Genomic DNA, 22,142 nt, shown 5'->3' with positions numbered 1-22,142 from the left:
GTGCAAAGTATTAAAAACAAACTTTCTGACTGTGACATTCACTTAAGCGAGCTACTGCAATATGACTGCTTAGTTTTCACTGAAACTTGGCTAAACGACATGGTGATGGATAGTGAATTTCCATTTTTAAAGCATTTCAATGTATTTAGAAATGACCGTGCAAGTCGTCGTGGTGGAGGAGTGATGATCTGCGTTAATGTTAAATGGAATTGTAAAATACGAAGAGACCTAATCAAGGACTGTGAAATTATTTGGATAGAACTCAATTTTCAAAAAAACAAAAAACTTCTTATTGGATCGTATTACCGCCCACATAAGAACTCTCCTATTTCCATCCTCGAAGCCTGCAGGGATTCGGTATTAGCAGCAATGACAAGTGGTGATATTATGTTATTTGGTGATTTCAACCTGTCAATCAATTGGGAAAGCCCAAATACGGGAACTATAAACTGCCAAAATGATCAGTGGTTTATTGATACGTTCATTCACGGAATAGGGTTAAATCAGTTCAACTTGCGTAAAACACGTGGTGACAGCAACCTTGACTATGTACTGGCAACCCTGCCTAATATGCAGGTAACTACAGGAAAAAATCTTCTAACCTCCGACCATGACTCACTCGACGTCATGATGCACCTGCCTACCACAAAGAAAGACAAGGAATCCGTCAAGCAAAACCAACCCCCCCGCCACCTATGGCGAAAAGCTCCATGGAATGCCATCCAGCGGGCGCTCAATGTCTACCCTTGGTTTTTGTTGACGGAAGAGGAAGTGAACGAAGCGGTTGAGAACTTTGTCGAAATTCTGCATGCCACGATAAAGGACTTCGTGCCCACTGTGAGACCGAGATCTACCAAATACCCAACTGGTTCGACAGAGAAGTTCTCTTTGAGTTAAAAAATAAAAAACAGGCTTGGTACCTATGGAAGCAGCACCCTAATGTTCACACTCACGGTACCTATTGTGACATCAGACGTCATTCAAAATACCTACTCAGAAAAAAATATAGTGAACATATAAATAACATAACAACCGAATGTACTACAAACCCGAAGAGATTCTTCACTTTACTAAATTCAAGAAAACAAAGCCCACGTATACCTAAAGAAATTGTTCATAATACTGATATTGCTAGTGGAGAAGAAAGAGCCGAACTTTTCAATGTTTTTTTTCATCAGAACTTCTCACCTCCCTCAGTTTCCGACCCTCTCCCCCACTTAAATGCTGTCTGTCCTCACACACTATCTTCAATCAAAACATCCCCCAAGGAAGTAAAATACCTTCTCGCTTCATTGCCCCTTCACCGGTCCCTAGGTCCAGATGAAATCCCCACAATATTCCTTCGTAAAACTGCCGACTCCTTGGCTCTTCCTCTGTCTGCCTTACTCAACAAATGTTTCTCTAAGGGTGTGTTTCCTAAAAACTTCAAACGGGCCAACATTGTGCCCATTCACAAAACTGGAGATAAAAAATGTGTAAAATCCTATAGACCAATCTCACTTCTCTCGCCACTATCAATTATTTGTGAAAAAATCATCAAAAACAGGTTACTTCAGTTTACGTCACCATATATCAACACAGCACAACATGGTTTTCTTCCAGGCAGCTCTTGCCTAACAAATCTTTCCGTCTTACTTTCGCATGCTGCCAGAGCTATTGAAAATAACTCCCAACTTGACACCATATATTTGGACATTTCGAAAGCCTTTGACAAAATTAATCATAAATTTCTTCTTCATAAATTATCATCCAGATTTAACATCCATGGCAAATTTCTCTCTTTACTCCAGGACTACCTCCATGAGCGTGAACAACGTGTTGTTCTTTCAGGTACCTCTTCTAACTTTCTTCCCGTTTTGTCTGGAGTTCCCCAGGGGAGTGTCTTAGGGCCGCTCCTATTCCTTCTGTACATGGATGACCTCCCTGAAAAACTGTCCTCCTTCCCTATCAATATACTTTTGTTTGCGGATGATTGTAAACTCTTTAAGGAGATCTCATCACATCATGACATGATGATTCTTCAAAATGCTCTCACAGAACTTAAGTGGTGTCGTCAGTGGAATTTAGAACTAAACCCTCAGAAATGCTCTTTCCTTACTTATTCCCTAAAAAAGAACAAAGTGGTGTCTACTTATACTATTGAAAACAATCCAATCCAAAACGTTTCCACCCAAAAGGACCTAGGTATTATCATGGATGAAAAACTCACCTTTAATTATCATATTATTGCTACCACTAAAAAAGCCATGCGCCTTCTTGGTCTTCTATACAGATTTAGCGAAATTCAAAACCCATCATCTCTGCTTTATTCTTTAAATTTTTCATCTCACCCATCCTCGAATACTGTTCCCCAATTTGGGCGATGGCCTCAAAAACCAACCTCACCAGAATAGATTCTGTTCTCAGTTTCTTTCTTGCAATTGTTCGCCATAGAATACCTTCCTTTCGACATGTATCCAAATCAGACACCATGGCTGCTCTGAATATTCACACTCCATCCTTTCGTCGTGATCTAGCTGACATGAAATTTTTATACAAGATAATAAATGGCAAACTCAGAACAGATCTCCTAATCAGTGAATTCACACTTAGGGTACCCCAAAAGCTAACGTGCAACCTGCAACTCTTCCACAACCCAACCACTAGGCTATCCCTTCTACAACGCTCCTTGTTTTACAGGCTCCCAGAAATCTACAACAAACTTCCCCTGAATGTAGATATTTTCCTTCCAGAACGAAATTTTTGTATATTAGTGACGAAGAACATGTAAATCTATCCCATCTTGTTATTGTTATTATCTTTTGTTATTTTTTGTTTCTACTTTATGATGTTTCAGTGTAAAATGGCCAAATAAGACTGTATCTGAAACTCTGAGTAAATAAATAAATAAATAAATAAACACTGATATTGCAGGATGCATAAATTATAATTTACAGGGGTCACATTGACCCCCACCTGCTGTTCTCAGGATATAACATGAAATTTCACAAAGAAATTATACTTGGTAGATCAATATACCATCTTAAAAAGGACAAAGAATTATGAAAAGTCAAATTTTGAGGAAAAAGTGGAAAAAAAATACGATAGTTATTAATGAAATGGTGAAGGTATGGGTCATTTTGACTCCTCCCGCCGTTCTAGTGTTAATTAGAACAATAGCAACTTTGCTTTTGGAGAGAATGTGTTTAATGCTAGGGGAAGGGAAAAAATGAATAAGAAATGCTTGAATAAGGTTTTTGTTAGTGGTTATAAAATATATATGAATATATCTTCACAATATTCTTTGATCTACTTTCGTTAATGAGAGGTGGATTCTCCCCAATAGCCTGTGTGGGAACCTAGTAGACATCAGTTCTTGGTTATCTTGTGTCTGTGTATATGCGGAGATCATCCATCGATGTTGGGAATATTCTAAAATGTGGCATCAAGATGTTTCATGGTAAGGCCTGATTTTTTTTTAATCATGGAGACTGAGTTGATCAAGTGAAAGGCTTATCACTTCTTGACGGGAAAGATTTTGTATTTTGATGTCTGAGATTAAGAAAAAGCTCAAGACGTTCCTAGACAGTGTGTGCTGCAATGAGCGTTTTTCGCTTGAGCGGCAAATAGTGCACACTGGCGACAACAGATGGCACACAGAATTGATAGTTCTTCACCCGAGCAAAAAAACTACCAAACGAGCGAAATACACTCGAACCCTATTAGTACACGTATTTCTGTACTTTGTCTATGGTAGTGGGCCCTCAAACATGGATCATGAAGTAAAAAAGACTAAGTGAAAATTAAAAATAAGTGAACATAGTCATCATCTCCATGTTAAAATGCAGTTTTGTGTATCTTACTGATACACATGAAAATGAAATAGACGATTATGGACTGAAACTGCTTAGGCTGACATTTTATGTTTTTCTTTGTTATTTTATTGTCATTGAAATGATGTTCGATTGAAGTTATAGCTGCATTTTATTATTTCGCAGAATATTTTTATCCTTTCCAGTAAGTGAAAAATAATGTTTACTTACTTCTTGCACTGTTATACGATATTTGTAATTGCTTAGGCAGGTCTGTCAGCATGTGTATCCATTTTAAGTTTCGGTCTGTAGATATTGCATACTTTCATATGTGCTGTATTTGAGTCTTGCATTATAATATACAGAATTATTCTTTAGAATTGTAATTGCGTAGACTGGTTGGTTCCGGTACCCTTTTCTACACCCTCGAATTTTTCGCACATTTCAAATATTCTCGTTACAAAAATTAGTTCTTCATAATAAACGATGTTTCTAAATAGCGCGGAAAGTAATTTTTTAGATCTACGTGCTACGAAACTTACGTTTTTTATGAAATTAAAATTCCTTGCATAACGTTAAAAAGGTTTTTCAGAACTGTGATGGCGAATGATGCATTCATGTCACAGGAGCAAGTCTGAAGATTTTGGATGATCGATTTGTCACAGGCGCACGTCTGATTTTTTTCTTTTTCTTCTTATGATTGAATTGTGCAATAGGAACATTTGCGATTGCAATATGATATTTGTGTGATATATTGGCGGATTGGACATTTCAGACATTGGATTTCATTTATGCTACTTCAGAAATTGGAAATAATTTTTTTTTGGCAACTGCATGCCGTAAAGGGGAGGGTTGTTTTTTCTAAATGACTTGTGGGATGGGATAATTTGAGACTTCTAATTTTTATGATGGGAAGGGAGTGGAGGTTGATATTCTGTGGAAAAGTACAACAAGGACTTTCAACGTAGGAGTTACTTCATTTTTGGAATTACAAATTGAACTTCGACCCACAATTCAATACCTGGCCTTGATAAAAAGAGGTAAGTTACCTTCTTTGGTTTAATTTTAGCCTTCATTTTTTGTATCTTCATGTGTCAATGCGGAAAACAGTGAGAGATAGTGTTGGGGGCAGGTGACTTCGGCCAATTTCTAACATGCCTTTAAAAGGGACTCTATAGATACAGGCGGGGCCACGGTAGCGGTAGGGGGCGGTAAGTCAATTACCCCAGGGGCGGAGCCCGGAACCGGTGGGAAATTTCGACTCGACAATTTGAAACGACAAAATCGCAACTTTAAACGGCTGTACAGTCGTAATTACTTCTTTCCGCGCTCCAATTTTTTTTAATTCACAAATAGGATCGCATAATCTCCATAATGAAAAAAAAAATTCAAAATTCGAGGGTGTAGAATAGGGTACCCGACCCAACTGGTTTCCTTCCATATATGGGTTTTAGGTTGACAGTGCTGCTTATTAGGCTCTGAAATACGGGACGTTGCCAATCATTCAACTACGAGTGCAGTACGGCTGAGCGTGTGACATTCGAACGAGTTTAAGTGAGCGAAAGTGGTTCGATGCAGTACTCGACTAGTCATTATAATTCTCATTCACTCACGCACACTAATTCTCACAAGTTCAATTTGTGTGGACTATAACTACTGCCTGTGGGGCTCCCACATAGCAAAATGGATGTAATCTTTGGCACCAGCAGTCCTGGATTTGATTCCCGGTGAGAGCTCAAAACATGATAATTTGATGTTGACCCAGCATTGAGAGGACAATTGCGGAGGTACTTGAAAAGTAGTAGTAACAGGCTTCAGTCTTGAAATCCAGAAAACAACGGCAATGGGACACACTGTACTGACCTTGGTCTCGGGCTGTTCTACCACAGAGGTTTTTCCATACATGTATGTATACTGCCTGTAAACTGAAGTCAATGCATTACATTGTCACTATACAGCTTGCCTTTTGTTGTGAATTTTGTAGTCGCTAACCAGGACTAGCTGTATGTAATATTGGATATCAAGGATCTTAAAGAAGCTTTGATTCAATTGTAAAGGATTAGCTAACATACACTGGATTTTGGTATTATATTGGAACCTAAAATGAAAAACATTCATTTTTTAAAGAAAATATTTGTTCTAATTGCATAAAATGCTAAATGAGGTTTTGTTGTTGAATTAGGTCTATATGTGTGATGCACACACAGATGAATAGGTACATAATTTAGTAAGATGATCTTAACCCCCCCCCCCAAAAAAAAAAAAAAACATTTTGCATGCACAAATTGGTAGCTGGATGAAATTATTTCAACTTCATATTAGATTACTGTTAGAGGCACTGATAATGCAAAACAAATGTCATTTTGTTTCAATATACACATAGTTGTTCGGATTCCACTTTAAACTGTAGGTCCAGTCCCGATTAGCCTTACTGTGCATAAAGTGGACTTTAAAAAGTGGATCAATGTTTCAATATACAGGGTGACTGAATATTTGGGTGTTGCATATGTGCAACGTCAGTGAAATAAGGTATAAAAATTTTATAATGGGAATTTTTTTCTCTCCCTTCTACGAAAATGATTTTATTCTCACTGAAACATACAATTGGATTTTTTGAGAAGTTTTTATCATCAAAGGATTATTAATACATATATGGAGCACTTAATTGCAATTTTTATTCTTTAGTGTGTCGTGCAAACTATCAGATGGGTTAAGTAGCAACCAATATCAATCACACTGCAATACCAGATTTTAACATTTTTCCACATTGTTCGTGGTAACTCAGTCATTAGGGCATCTGACTACCATGTCCGAGACCCGGGTTCGATCCCCAGCAGGGAAGAATGAGGATTTTTTTTCTCCAGCACCCACCAAGCATCATATAAAGTGGGTACATGGAGGAAACTCTGGGGGGGGGGGGGGTAAAGGCAGCCAGGGGCATGGTGCTCATCACATCACCCCCACCTTTGGCGATGATCAAGGAAGTGTGGGGCCCTAACTTCACACCCACTATACACCTTCATGGTGTGGTGCAAAGCACAGGGGAGCATATTACTTTTTTACCACACTGTCAATTTAACTTTTCTGGTACAAATTCACCAATATATTAGGATTACTTACGTGAAATTTTGAAAATTTCGCACTTTCGCATTGCACAATTTAATGGTTAAATCCTATTAATGTCGAAGATCCACTGTCTTCATTCACAACAGGGTACGGCGTTTGAAGCGGAGATAGGATTTAACTATTAAATTGTGCAATGCGGAAGTGCAAAATTTTCAAAATTTCACGTAAGCAATTTTAAACCGCGTTTACCGCAACCATCATGAATATTAGGATTATTTCCCGTAATGTATATTTTCATGTTTTAAGGCCACAGGATCCATCATTGAGATTCCCCTGTGTATGTTGATTCTCAGGATTATTGTAGTCATGGACACTTCTCGGTTGTAATGATTACATTTAAAGTTAATGGGAGTGTCACAACCCAAAAGTGTCCATGACTACATTCATGTAAAAATAAGCATTATGAATGAAAAACTACCAACTATAAATGATGATAAATGAAATACTCATTCAAAAACATTTCACATTTATTGTCAAACCAAAATTTGAAAATACAACCTTCAGATGCCAAAACACATCAATAGTCACTCTACACAGTTTTCACCTTGCACATACAAAACATATTTAAATAGGAATCAGAAAAATAGTAATGTGAAGATCTTTTTACTAAAAATAGAACTCGATAATTTAAAAACCAACCAAATCGTAGCCATTCAAATAATTTTATTAGAATAAATTCAGTTATTTGTATTGAAACATGGCACTATGTCATCTTAGGAATTTTCTTTCATTTATATGCTACAGTAACAATATGTTTCTAATTTGCATTGTTTGCTCTGTGTCCAATAACAAGATAATTAAAGGGTAGCCATTTTGCAGTGATACATAATTATTCTCCTCACTGTTTGCTCATCAAAATCATCCACTCATAGATGTTTGATTTGCAAGAAGGTAGAACTCTCTGGTCTGTTGGTAATTAATGATCAGTATTGCACACTGGTGAAATTGCAAATAAATTCAATATCCTTATGAGTACTTTCAAACGTGAAATTACCTATAGAATTCATAGTTTGACATTACTAAAAAGGATACTGAATGGTTCCAGAAATAATTTTGTGCTCTGTTTCATGAGTGAAATGAAATGAAACAAGTAAAATTCAGATTATACGAGATTGAATCATAGGCTATGGTCAGCAGGAATGGACAGATTAATCGGTACTTTATTGGTATTGGCCGATAGGTATATCAGTGTATTGGTAAAAATTACCGATAATTTTACTGATCTGGCATATCTATGAATAGCATGTAATATAGTGCAAAATTCTGCAATTTTGTTGTTATTCTTTATGGATATAAATATGTAATTCATATACTTTACTTTTGTAAAGTAAATGTTTAAACATGTAATTTCTTTTTTGAATACAATGCTAGCACACAATTAGTGCTAGTGCTTTTAACTATACTTATTCTAACACTATGTTTCGAGTGTCTTCTCTCATCTCAGGTAAACTAATTTCTTTTTGTCGGTGGTGGGGATTGAACATATGACATACCTGTGATTTTACTATAAATCTGGTGCACTAACCATCTACTCCTCAGAATTCTGTACTATGAATGAGTAGCAAAACCTGGTTATGGAAACCTACAACCGGAGGTTTGTCCCATAGCTACAGTTTATTAAGGAAATCTCCAGAGAAATCAATACGCCTGGCAACACTGATTCGGACCGTGCTGAAGGTTCCTGCCCTCCCCATATCCGCGAGCACGGTGCAGTTATGCACAAGTCTTTTTCCCTGTTGTTCCACTGTAGTGTGAAAAGAAACTGCTTTTTTGTTGTTGCAATTGCACTCTTGCCTTTTCTACAACTGGCCCCATGTTTGATACCCAATGGGAGCTCGAAACATTCCGCAGTTGGCCCAGAATCCCGGTGACAATTGGAGAGCTACTTCTTAAAGAAGTACGGGGCTCCACTTTACAAAGCAACAGTTGATGTTCTGACCATGTCAGACACTGAAAGCCTGCTTGGTAGCATGGGCATAGTCAGAAATTTTTGTACGGAGGCTCAGGCCATTGGTAAAACTTGAATACAAGAATAATAACAATAATAATAATCACAACCATGATGATGATGATTATTTATTCTATCCTTTGGGAGGCTTTTCTACTTGATCCAGTAGATGGGTGAATATCCAGCCCAACTGATTTTTTACTTTGGTTATTTTAATGTTTTCTGTGATTAACTTAAAAAATAAAAAGTGCTCTGTTCATTTGCAACTTGAAATTAAGGATGCCAATTACCGGAGGAGGGTCTAGTTCAACCTCCCCCCTCCCAATGCCCATGTTCGGCAGCCTGGTTGTCAACATGCTATTGTGACAACAACGTGCCTAGTGGCAGCCAAAGAACTAAAAACAATTGAAGCATGCCGAGCACCAGTGCAACAAGCTCCAACAAGGGTGGTGGAAGTGGCCAGTGAAATTAATAGAACTATGAAAAACAGCTTCATGGAAAAAGTGAGTACTAAGGTTTTCTGTATTTATGACATTTTTTGTTGACTGTTTCATGTATTTCTGCAAAATGTCAATTCGTTGAATTAGCTTGGCACTACAAAGTTTGTATAAACAATTTTTTAATTATTTTCTATATTTTAATAGACAATAATAATAATAAGCCTGCATGCTGTAATATAAATGCAAATATAAACAACACAACAATTAAACTCACTCAAGTGATCCATGTTCCAAATAAGTATAGGCAAATAAATATACATGCAATCTTCAAAACAACTACAAATGGTTTATAAACACAATACTACAAACGGAAACATTGCTTTTATAAATCATAACTTTTCCTGAACTGTTTTTCTTGAATGTAAGCATTGCTTGCATTGTAGAATTATTTTCTTATGCTTGTAATAACCGTAAACTACAGGAAAATAATTTCCTGAACTGAACTGAATTGAATTGATGATGACAAGCTGAAAATGAACTAAACAGGAAGGACTTCATGTCCTAATACCTCTTCTTATGATGTAACCCTTGCAATATTACTGTTGAAATCATGATTACATCTCACTGAACTCTGTGACAGTTTTTGAAGAAAAGCTTGAAGACATTCCTTTGTGGATGAGGCTAGATAATTGCTTTACATCAGGTAAGTTACTGGATGACAAATTCCATGGATGATTCTTGGAGAACTTATCTAGTCTTCAGCTGCATAAATAAAAAAGCCCCAAAGTCCAAAATAATGAGATCTTTTACTCCAAAAATAGCTAGCACAAAACATAATACTATAATCCCATCAACATTCAAATCAGGCAACACATCTAAAACCCTTTGAAATATAAACTACGATTTCTCATACAAAATACGACAATGTATCAGAAAATAATTCACACTGTGCCACTTGACTACAGAATACTGGCAAGAACTCTCTCATGTACCATACTGTGCCTCTCATTTAAGTACCTAATACGTTTACCACATATTTGAACTACAAAACATCAAAATCACAGCAGATGATTGGAAAAAATAACATTACATTTTGTTCAAATGTCTGACTATACTAATCCTCTCCTTCCACTTACAGTTAGACACCTGTGTAGACACTAGTTGTTCTCAACTTTATAAAATTCCCTATTTTACCCCAAAAAGATTGTGCAAATTTATTTGTACCACCCTTAGAAGTTTACACATTTAATACAAGTTCTTTCTTAACAGATACATTAAATGCTAATATCAAGTTAACACTTATAAAGATATATAGTGAATTAAACTTTAGCTTCAGCAATGCAGGGGTGAACTCGGTCCTATTTTTAGGTGTGAAAGGAATGACTTGTTTGTGAATGCACAACGGAATCTACTGTACAAGCGGTTTGATTACAATGTAATCTTCTGGTATGATCCTCATTTGCAGGACGTTTTTAACCATGAGAAATGCCTCTACTTACAGAATGAACTGAATGCCAGTGTATCTGTAATGTACAGAGCTTTGGAAACAACCATACAAATGCACAGGGTAGTTTCCCTCCCACTTTTACATGTCGTATAAATAAGGTTGAATGCCCTGTGTTTTACAATTTGTTTTCATGTCCTGGGAAGCGTATATTGTTTTAATGTAGAATTACGAAACACAGCTTCGTGGAAAAAGTGAGTACTAATACATACAGGTATTCTGTGAACTTATTAGTATTACAATACAAAATATATTGTGTGTTAGTATAAAAGCTAGGACTGAACTGATCCAGTGCCGATATATCTGTATCTGCTGATACAGGGTGACCATTCTAGGGCAATGATGAAATTCAAGTATAATTCCCGGTATTCAAGGTGAAATTTCCAAAAATTCACGGGTGCAAGTAGATGCTTTCTCTATTTCAACCTTACATATTACCACCTCTCACCACCCAACCACATACACACAAATATATTAACAATATATTGTTAATATATTGTGTGATTCTAACATTTCGAAAAATCTAATGTGCAAAGTTTTATTTTGCCATTCACATATTCAGAATCGAAATTCATCTCCAAACACAAGTTACGAATTTACGGAATACACTTATCTACGAAAAATTGTTAATTTTATAAGAATTCAAACTCAGATTCAAGTAACAAACTTCAAGATAACTTATTTTGCAATAATCTTCCATCTGTCAGATTGTCCGGAAAACGACACTAACAAAGTAAACAGATTGAGAGAATTCCATTTTATTTTCCACGCAGCTTCATTTTCCTTTCGATAAAAATAGGATATTTATGAACATGTATAAATTCAATGAGATTCAATTGGATTAATGAAAATTGCAATTTTTCACGTCTAAGGAGAAAAATTCATTGCAGAATACACACAAAATTCCCGGAGCCAATAATTCACGCAGAATTCCCAGTGAGCAACCACACTGTGATACTTCTCCAGTGTCTTCGTCTTTTGCAGGGACTAAAAAAATACCATGGGACACTTTCGGGGAGTGTAATTAGCAGTGGCGAAGTGTGACATTTTTACGTAGTCATCGCAACACTTGCTAAACGTCAGAATTAATCTTTCATCCGGGGCAGGTGGGAATTCCTACATTGATAATGATGATGACAGTGTTCATACATGACGTGTGAAGTAGAGATGGCCAAATGCATTTTTTCTACAGAGTATATGATATTAAAATAAGGAAGACATAATTTTTAGTAAATTTTATTTGAAAAATGGAAAAAATTGTTTAAACTCTCGCTCCGAAATCCGGGTAGTAAAATTTCAGAATCGATATTTTTAAATTTTCTGGAATCATGATATTTTCTACCACCCCTAGTGTGAAGGTAAGATGTGCTAGGAAAAAGGGTTATATCTAACTATGTCTGTCACCTTGAGAACAAAATTCTTTATCAGTCTTGTCTTTTGTAAGCATAGTAAACACAAAACAACAGGAAGTACTTCGTGTTTTGTAAAGTAAGAACATTTTTTTCCGAAATCGATATTTGAACAGTAGGATCCAAAAAAATTAAGTCAAAATACTATGAAGGAAATACAATGGATCCAGAACTGCTTTTTTTCCAGTTCTTTCTATCACTAACAGTGGGGAAATTTATGCTTTTGCTTACTTATATTTTTTCTATGCACCATTACTTTCATGTATTCCGTGTAAGTTGTGTTGCAATGCTCTTCAATATGTGTTTCTCTCTTAAAAACAAGAGTGTTTCAGCTTGATGACGTCACAAACCCTGCCGTGTTTGCAAACAAGGGAGCTGAAAAAAAAGTCTCCTATGACCAGACCTTCAACAGCGGGGGCAAAAACGGTCGGAAAAGACCTTGGATTCGCAGACCTGCTGCGATGACCTGGCCTGCCTGCCTGCCTGACACCATTGCACTCAACAGGAAACGTAGTGGACGGCTGGGCAAGGGGGTTAGAACTGAGCTCTCCTTTCGATGCGCTCAACGTAACAAATCTCTTACATATTTCTAGCTGTTTCATGGTGTCACTTGACTAATTTCGCTCAAATATGTGAATATTCTCACTTGTTTTTTTTACTTCTTCTCTAAAAGCAAAAGCAAATTTTTTTATATTTTTTTGCTTTGTCATCGCCACATCTCCCGATAATAGGATGCCTCACCTCTGGTAATTAGTGTACTTCACCAGTACTTCTCCACACAATCGTCATGCTCTGTTTTTTCGGTTGAAAAATTGCTTTATAACCTTGCATCGTTTAACTGTCACATCAGTGCATCAGATAACAAAACCTATGATAGAAGCGCACAACCTTCAGACACATAAGATTAAAGTTTGTAAGTCCATGCCTCACAACACTAGTAAATTTTCTCAAGTGTAATATTTCTATACTATAATGCACAAATTAATAACAACAAATGTGGTAATTATTTTTTTTTCAAACTGGAAAACTGTTTACTAAACTGTCACGAAGAAATTATATGCGTTGATTTGGACTCTTATTTAATTTTAATGTATATTCAAGAAAAGTCTGTGCATCTTAATCTCGCACCAAAGACAATTTAGTAATAAATGATTTTTAAGTACTCAGTAATACTGGCACAATTAAATTAAAAGAAGCTTCACATAATGGTCACACGTTTTACAAAAAAAATAATTGGTATAATCTGAAATGATTATGCAGTGAAATACAGTATCCTGGACAAAATACAAACATGGCAACCATACGTAGGAAAGAACTGTCTCAAATCCACAGCTACAAAGTTGTGATGATAAACTATTGTTGCATGTGACTGGGAGAGGAGAACAATCACCTGTGGCAAAGCAGCATCAGTGTTGCAGGCCATGCTATTCTTTTCCTCCACAGGTTGAAATATACATGGTCACATGCTATTAGAAAAATGATGCCTAGCACCCCTGGAGTATCTATCTATCATAGGCTCCCCATGGCTACTAGCCCACAGCAAATGAGCAACATTCCAGAAAATGATCATATTTGGCAACAGCACAGAACTGCCTACAAGCATGTACACCTGGTAATTTCAGACAACATTTTTCCTTAGAAGAAATAATTGTCTACAATTTAGGTTCAATACTATGACACTTCGTGTTTACAAACTTAAATACCAAATACTTGTATAAATTTACTACTTTATTATATTCTGAGTATCAATTGAAATCAAGTTATTGTTATTAATTCATAAATTTAATACTATTACAGATGCACTGATATGTAATTTTTACACAATGATATCAATGCTAAACATTTAGTCCAGAATCTGAGTGATATATCTTTCCTTATCAATGACAGTGATAGGTTTTGTCTTAGAAATATAAGCTCCACAATTAGAAAATTATTTATTACCTGAATGTTTGCTTCTATCCATAAGAAAAAACTAAATAGCAGAATTATGGAAGCTAGTTTCAGGTTATCTGCAGTCAGATCACTACCATTATCAGCTAGTGAACAATTGGCTGCTAATATAGTATAGTAAAACAATAATAATCACAAGTGTTTTATAACAATGAAAAATTTATTAATTCAAAATTTCTGGTAAAAAGTAGGCAATTAATTGAGACAGGCCTGGAAAATATTGAACTATATGACTAACTTGAAAAAAATCACACAAACGACTTGAAATATAAATGTTCCAAGCATTTCTATCAACAGATAAAAAGTGCCTTTGCTTATATATTTTTGATTATCTTTCATTTAATTAAAACAAAATATTCAAGCACACATGATGTAAGATAAATCAAGAAGTAATTCAATGCATTAAATGGGATTAACATTATTTCAGGATATTCTCCAAACAGCTTAAAGCAATTAAGGAAGTAGTAATCATTTTCATTTGGAGCTTCCAACAATGACAATATATATTTAATAAGTATATAAATAAATAAATAAATTATGCAAACAGTGTTAAATCTACATTTCTGACAAATTAGATTAGAAAGAAACTGTATGTCTTCCAAACCTGAATTTGATGATTTTTGAGATTCAAGAAAGCAGAAGAAAAATAAATTAAAATAGATAAAATTAAGTAAAGATAACTTGTCTATTCTTTCAGTTGTTTATGTACAAAAAGTATCTTTTGTACATGCAAGTCCTTTTCTTCCTACTCCACTGGGTCTGATGATGTAAATGAGAAGATTGTGAAATGCTGCCTGTTACAAAATAATCAATGTGCTGTTTATAAATACATAGCGAATTTTCCAGCATAAGGCTTAAGACAGTCTCTTCTGTCAAGTTTTGTCATCTAACATACATGTAGTACAATTATTAGTTTTACTAGGGATATATTCCTTGGATCATGTATTCAAGAGTAACTACACATAAATGGCCAATGCAATAAGTGCTGTATGTGGAAAATGTAGGAGGCATTCAAAGTATATATTTAAGAGGGGAAAGGGGAACAATAAATTGGCTTAGGTTTAGTTTTGAATCTACTGTACAGTTCTTGCCAAACTATATGACCAAAAGGAGGTATGAAGAAATACCAATTATGTTACTATAAATGTATGCCATTATGAATAGGAACATATAACTAATTCTGGATACAGGAAAATTAAAATAGTTTAGTATTTTTCACTGAATCTATCATACTTGGAATATTTACATGAACTATGGATTTAATTTTAAAATTATTTAGTATGGTTGAAACAAAAGACAAAATTGTTAACTCGGGTTCATGCTGACAAGTAGCATTTTTCTTGTGTAACTCATACATGTACAGTCCTGGACACTTCTGGGTTGTTATGATCCCATTCAATTTGAATGGAATTGTTACAACCCAGAAGTGTCCGTGACTGTACATTTTAAAAATATAAATAAATATAAAATATAAATAAGTACAAAATCCAAATTTTCAGTCAATTACAAGTCTTGTTTACATTTTATAAAGCTTTGGAAAATATTAACTGTAAAATTATATAATTACATATATATAGATATAGATAGATAGATAAATATAAAGTCTGCGAAAATTCAAATTTTTTCACTGTCTGGTGAGCGTTTCCTATCTTTTTGATTTTTATTTTGCATGAAGGACTTGAAATTATCTGTTTACCCAAAATCCAAAGCAGCACTCAAGTCATTGCCATATGATAAAAGCGTATGGACTACAAGATATAAGAAGTGAATTCTGGGTAACATATTTCAGTCTATATAAATATGTATTACTCTTATATTCATATGAGATATAAAGTTAAATTTACATGTCAAAAGATTATTTGTAGCAGATTATCGAAATATCTTTGTCCAAACAGGTACTATACGAGATACTCTTCAATGTCATTTTACTGACACATGATGAACATTCAAAATGTAAAGAACAGTAGCCATGCCATACAGGAACCATTATGACAACTATTACAAAGGAGAAATACAAATATATAAATGTTCACTTCTGGTCACATAGGTAGATATGACATTTAAAACTACATAATTTTACTTTACCTACAAAGGAGTGTAATACATATTGTTTTGTAACTTAGTCTTTGTACATAAACCCCATAATGAAATTTCACCTTGCTGGCAGTTATAATTATGTAAATGCTTCTTGCCACAAGTGGTCAATATATTCAAATAAGGAGCAAAGGATTTTAAATTATAAACTCTCAGAGAACAATTCACATATAAATTGCATGTTTCAATGGAAGGTATTCAAGATTTAGGTCGTCTGATGAACACACACATTGAGCAAACCATTATGACAATTTACCACACGTCTTCACGACAATTACAACACAAGACTGGGGAGTACGCTCTTCTACATTCGTTTCCTTCACGTCATTGTCTTCCCCCTTTTCGTAACTCCCAGTATATACATTGCTAAACACAGAATACCCTTCATATGAGAGGCACAAGAAATGCAAAAATCACATGGAAAAGCACTCTGAGCAGAAGAGACAGCTACATGCCCTGAGAAGTAGAGCAAAATATATAATACTTATCTTCAAATGGACAGAATAAAACTTGAGTCAAATCCAGTCTCAACGTGCTGCTTCAGGCATAAAACTTAGCTGAACCTGGAACATATCAAAACTAAATTAGAAATAATCCAACAATTGTTCTATTTACGAGGGCAAATCGAAAAGTCTTTGCCCCAATTCTTTTTCAGCTGAAATAATAAACATGCAGAGAAATCAAAACCTCGGAATTGCTCTATGTACTTTGCACTATTTTTCTTCATTGTCCCATCTCACCACTAGTTTGGAGATGCTGCTGTTATAGAATTCAACTGATCGTGGAACCTCCGCCGGACAGAAGTCTTCGCTTCATCATCACAAATGAACCTCTGTTCTGCCAGGATACCCCAAGGTTTTGTGAAGAATACCGTAAACACAATGAAAAACATTGCCCGCGTGGATGCAATGGTGAAAGCAGATCGTAGTGTGCATCTGAAGGACATTTTCAGAGGCGGATGAGGATGCCCCGACCGCTCATTGCCATGAAGGTCTTCTCGGCCATTTTCAAACTCACAACACCACCATCACACACTTCTCAGAGCGAGACACTTGTCCCCATACGTTGGCTACATTTGCCTCTCGATCTCAATGGGTGTTTGCCCCTCTCTCTGTAGAAAACGAATAACACTTCGCTGCTCATATGACGTGGATGTGATGAGTACTATAGCCATCTTTGCAAACTGACAGCAGTGCCGTGCCACGGAGCAGCAAAGAGTTAATGCTGGGCCATTCCAAGAATGACCTATTGCATTGAATGTATATCTCAGTTTCTCAATCATACTAATATTTCTTCTGAAAAAAATAGGGGCAAAGACTTTTTGATCTGCCCTCGTATCTACATGCATGATAAGTAGAGGCATGCATATTTCACTTTTGTTGGAAACATGAATTGTGAAATTATACACTGTAATGTTAATTTTTCATGTTTCTGAAGGGTGACAGGTGCATTTTTCTACTATGTTTTGTCACAAAATGATGCAAAATGCACTATACAATGTGAAATAAATTCTTAAACATGAAACTTAGAGTTTATTTATAGATTCAACACTTCCTGAAGTCTAAATTATCATGAGTGTTATGCAAATTACAGAAATTTGATTAATCTTACTGTAAATATTTTAGAAGCAAAAATGGTCTCCTTTAAACAGGAATAAACTCAATACTCTGATAACTACACAAATGTGCTATTGGAAAGGAAATGTTTATTTTGTGTAATAAGTGTAGTTTTTAAAATCAAATTTGGGATTTTATTCACCATTTTTAACACCAAAATGGCATTTTATATACTGCTTTTGATCCTGAAATGTGCCGTTTCTGAACTGAAAAATTGATATGTTATTCACCATAAATATGTGGCTCTAATGATAAGTAGTATTCTAACTTCAATTTCAGAAAATAACTTAAAATAAAAATGGTTATTAGTATTGAATTTCTAGATGTATCCATCACCAAAAGACTGTATTATTTATTTAAAGATTCATTTCAAGATCAACAATTGAAGCATTTTGAAGACTTTTTGATCTGCCCTCGTATCTACATGCATGATAAGTAGAGGCATGCATATTTCACTTTTGTTGGAAACATGAAATGTGAAATTATACACTGTAATGTTAATTTTTCATGTTTCTGAAGGGTGACAGGTGCATTTTTCTACTATGTTTTGTCACAAAATGATGCAAAATGCACTATACAATGTGAAATAAATTCTTAAACATGAAACTTAGAGTTTATTTATAGATTCAACACTTCCTGAAGTCTAAATTATCATGAGTGTTATGCAAATTACAGAAATTTGATTAATCTTACTGTAAATATTTTAGAAGCAAAAATGGTCTCCTTTAAACAGGAATAAACTCAATACTCTGATAACTACACAAATGTGCTATTGGAAAGGAAATGTTTATTTTGTGTAATAAGTGTAGTTTTTAAAATCAAATTTGGGATTTTATTCACCATTTTTAACACCAAAATGGCATTTTATATACTGCTTTTGATCCTGAAATGTGCCGTTTCTGAACTGAAAAATTGATATGTTATTCACCATAAATATGTGGCTCTAATGATAAGTAGTATTCTAACTTCAATTTCAGAAAATAACTTAAAATAAAAATGGTTATTAGTATTGAATTTCTAGATGTATCCATCACCAAAAGACTGTATTATTTATTTAAAGATTCATTTCAAGATCAACAATTGAAGCATTTAGAAGAAAATTACTAACCCCTGAGGTTTCAATCAGTTCTTCAGTCTCTTCACACACAGCGAAGTGATCACCGTTGGACATATCCACAGAGCTTGAGCTAAGAGGGTTGTCAGCATCCATTGAGTCCCCTTGAGCCTCTGTCTGTTGTTTCACAAAATTTATGAACACCTAGAAGAAAGATAACTATCAAAGTATGCAAATAACCCGAATGTACAAAAATAAAAGTAGAATTTTGAGTAAATTATCTATTACATTTCTTTGAAACTACTGGCAGGATCACGGGTAAAATTTCCCACATAATAAACAAGTTGCATGTTACAATAAAATTTCCACAGAGCAACACCAATGCACACACAATGAAGCATAATATATCCTAGAGAAGAAAAAGAAAGTTGATGAAAGACTACAAAAATGTAACTAAAATTGATAAGCATTTAAAATCCTTATTGCAAGCAACATAGATTTCTTGTTTTTTAACCAGAGAGTGAAGTGATTATTTCATTAATATACCCAAAACAAATACTTAATTCCTTTTTCTCCATGTAGAATGATACAAAAATTCAGTTTGAGTACCTTAACTGAACAGCCTTGTAATACAAGGTTAAATCAACAACATATTGAAATTGAATGCAATCAAAGTATCGTAACACCCCTGCTCGATAGTGTGCATAATCTTGTCCAAACTTGCCCAGACCTGTAGCTGAATTTTGCCGAGAAAGGTTTTTTTTTCCCACAGGAAACGGTGAGACTGCTTGCCTGGAGAAGAGATGGGTGAAGGTCAGGCAAAACCAAAAAAATCCAGCTACTGGTCTGGGCAAGTTTGGACAAGTCTGTGCAAGATTATGTACGCTATTGAGTAGGGATGTTACGGTATTAACTTTGTCAATCCGTCTCATACCCTTTGGTTTGGGGATTTTTTGGGAATGTAGCTCATTAATCATCATTCATCCTTGATGATAAAGCACTCTCTGCTCATGGTGAGCTTGGTGGTAAGGTGCTAGAGGTACTAAATTTACACACTTGAATGGCAACACATGACACGAGTTTCACCCCCTTAAGACTGGATCAGCATGGGTAATGTAAGGATATACCTGCTGTCTCTGTACTCCTAACTGAAGATCTGAATGGGAAAGGTTATGCTTGTGACTGTACGTAGAGTCTGACTTGCAACTCGCGTTAACACACACACTCCCTAGAACCACCTCCTCTCTCTCTATTCAATCGCAACTTGCTCCTCAATAACTGAATTAGAACTGACCTCGATCTCCCTGCCTTCCAGACATTTATTGCAATTCAATTTACTAAACAAATGCACAGTCAGGATTGTAGCCTTTTCCTGGATTTCGTCCGTTTACATGTTTATACCGCTGATGACCAGGAAGAGCTTCAGTGCTGTCTGACACTGCATTCCTGTGATGTTTCTGAATATTTCCTGATTGGAAAACGATGGTTGAATGACTGGAAGTTGGAGTTCGTTGTCCATAATAATTAAAAGATACTACGGATCGTTACGAATCATGAAGTAAACCTCAAACTTACATTGTCCAAAGTGTTTTGTGAAACTGTATAATCTTCGATTGGAAGAGTTTTTAAAGCTGCCTCCATGTTGCTAAAAACAAAGGCTAAGGAAACATCTTCCGACTTTATTTCATATTGCAGTATGTTGTGGTGCCTCTCCTGTAATATAAAACATAGTTATTGTGCAGTTTTTACTGCTGTGTTGGAACTAACAGTCGCTCAAGTTAAATATTTAAAACTACTAGTATTGCTGCTGCTGCTTCAGCTACCACTACCACTACTACTACTTTGGTAGTGGTGGTGATGGTAGGAGAAAGTTGTGCTGCAATGTAATGTAGATGGCTGAGGGTGTTTCATGTTGTTTGCACTTAGAAAACATCCTTTTAAGGCAGTCTGATTTCCCCTCCCCCTACCTAACAGCTTCATACTCCTCCACTATACACCCTGCATAGCAACACTGGGTGTGTGGGTGTGTTGAGCATCTAGCCCATCCCTCTCCACATGCTAGAAACAGCAGCACCCTCATTTGTTCATACGCAACATGGTGTTGCCATTTCTTCCTTTCCCACCCTCGTAAATAAGGAAACATCTATGCCATACCCAAGATTGGAGAACCTGGAGCATTGGCTTCATAACACATAGGTGTGTTCATAATATATATAATTTTAAAGTATCACCATTAAATCTAGGGTGTTCGGGGGGAAAGTATGCAAGTAAAAAAAATGCAATTTTACATCACAGTTATTTATGTTTCTTCTTTTAATAACAAACAGGCATGACACATGTTGGATCATCACTATTTACAATCATTACACATGCCCAATATAAAATTATACAGTCAACTCTCGATTCTACGACCCCAGGTATAACGACCCCCTCGAAGTAACGACCCTTTTCCCGGGAACCGTGGAAAATTTAGAAAAAGTTGAAAAATTTGGAAAAAAAGTTGAAAAATTGAAGGAATTCGGCCGAAAAATGCATTGTTTTTTTTCCCCACTCATTCCCTTCACGAGCGCTCTACCGCTCACAATTGGGTCTGAACTAAAAATTGACACCATGCTTAAGTGATATCCAATAGCACTTGACCTCTGCCCTCCCCTCCCTCAAGCGCACCAATGTTACCCGCACCCAACGGCCGCTACCCAACGTGCCAGGCTTGTTTTGCCACGCTTTCTCTTGGATACGCGAGAAGAGAAGATCGAATGTGCTTGGATGTTATTTTAAATCGACCTTGACTTGTTTCCTTGTCCTAAGAGCTGCTGAAAACTCGCAGGTGAGGAGGGGGGGAGCAGCCCGAAATGACTGCTGGACTTGCAGTCTTTGCCAATGTGTATGGCAGGTCAAGCTCTTTCATGGATAAATATACCACCTTAAGAGATAAGATCGGAGGAATGTTCCAAAATACAGATGCGTGGCGCCTGGAAGTCTGGCCCATCTGTCCAGCTCTGACCTAGATTTCAATAGGTTCCCATGAGTGAGCAACTCTCGGCCTTGTAGCCGACAACTTCCAGTAACCGCTTTCATTCAAAACGTGTTCTTTGTTCCCTGCAACACTTCATAAAAAAGCGAAACTGTTCGAGATAATCAAAGCCACATAGGCGAACTAAAGATCGTCAACCCGCTTAATGCGTTGTCATCCAGGTTTCCACAAAAGTT

The 22,142-nt window shown here is 35.9% G+C and overlaps 1 protein-coding gene across 2 annotated transcripts in view; it reads right to left on the bottom strand.

Moving 5' to 3' along the window:
• Nucleotides 1-7,401: 7,401 nt before the first annotated feature.
• Nucleotides 7,402-22,142, bottom strand: part of LOC146001629 (ATP-binding cassette sub-family A member 2-like) — a 146,873-nt gene continuing 132,132 nt past the window's right edge. For both annotated transcript variants that reach the window (XM_083139182.1, XM_083139183.1), the window contains 3 exons: nt 20,508-20,645; nt 18,987-19,136; nt 7,402-16,825 (listed from right to left, as the gene is read on the bottom strand). In XM_083139182.1, the coding sequence (XP_082995308.1) occupies nt 16,790-16,825; nt 18,987-19,136; nt 20,508-20,645 (324 nt within the window). In that variant the 3' untranslated portion in view covers nt 7,402-16,789. The remainder of the gene's footprint in view (nt 16,826-18,986; nt 19,137-20,507; nt 20,646-22,142) is intronic.

This window comes from Lepisma saccharinum, chromosome 17 (genome assembly GCF_977018435.1).
Source record: "Lepisma saccharinum chromosome 17, izLepSacc3.1, whole genome shotgun sequence".
NCBI classification, from domain to species: domain Eukaryota; kingdom Metazoa; phylum Arthropoda; class Insecta; order Zygentoma; family Lepismatidae; genus Lepisma; species Lepisma saccharinum.
Note: the sequence above shows the minus strand (reverse complement) of the source record. Positions and strands in the feature narration are given on the sequence as shown.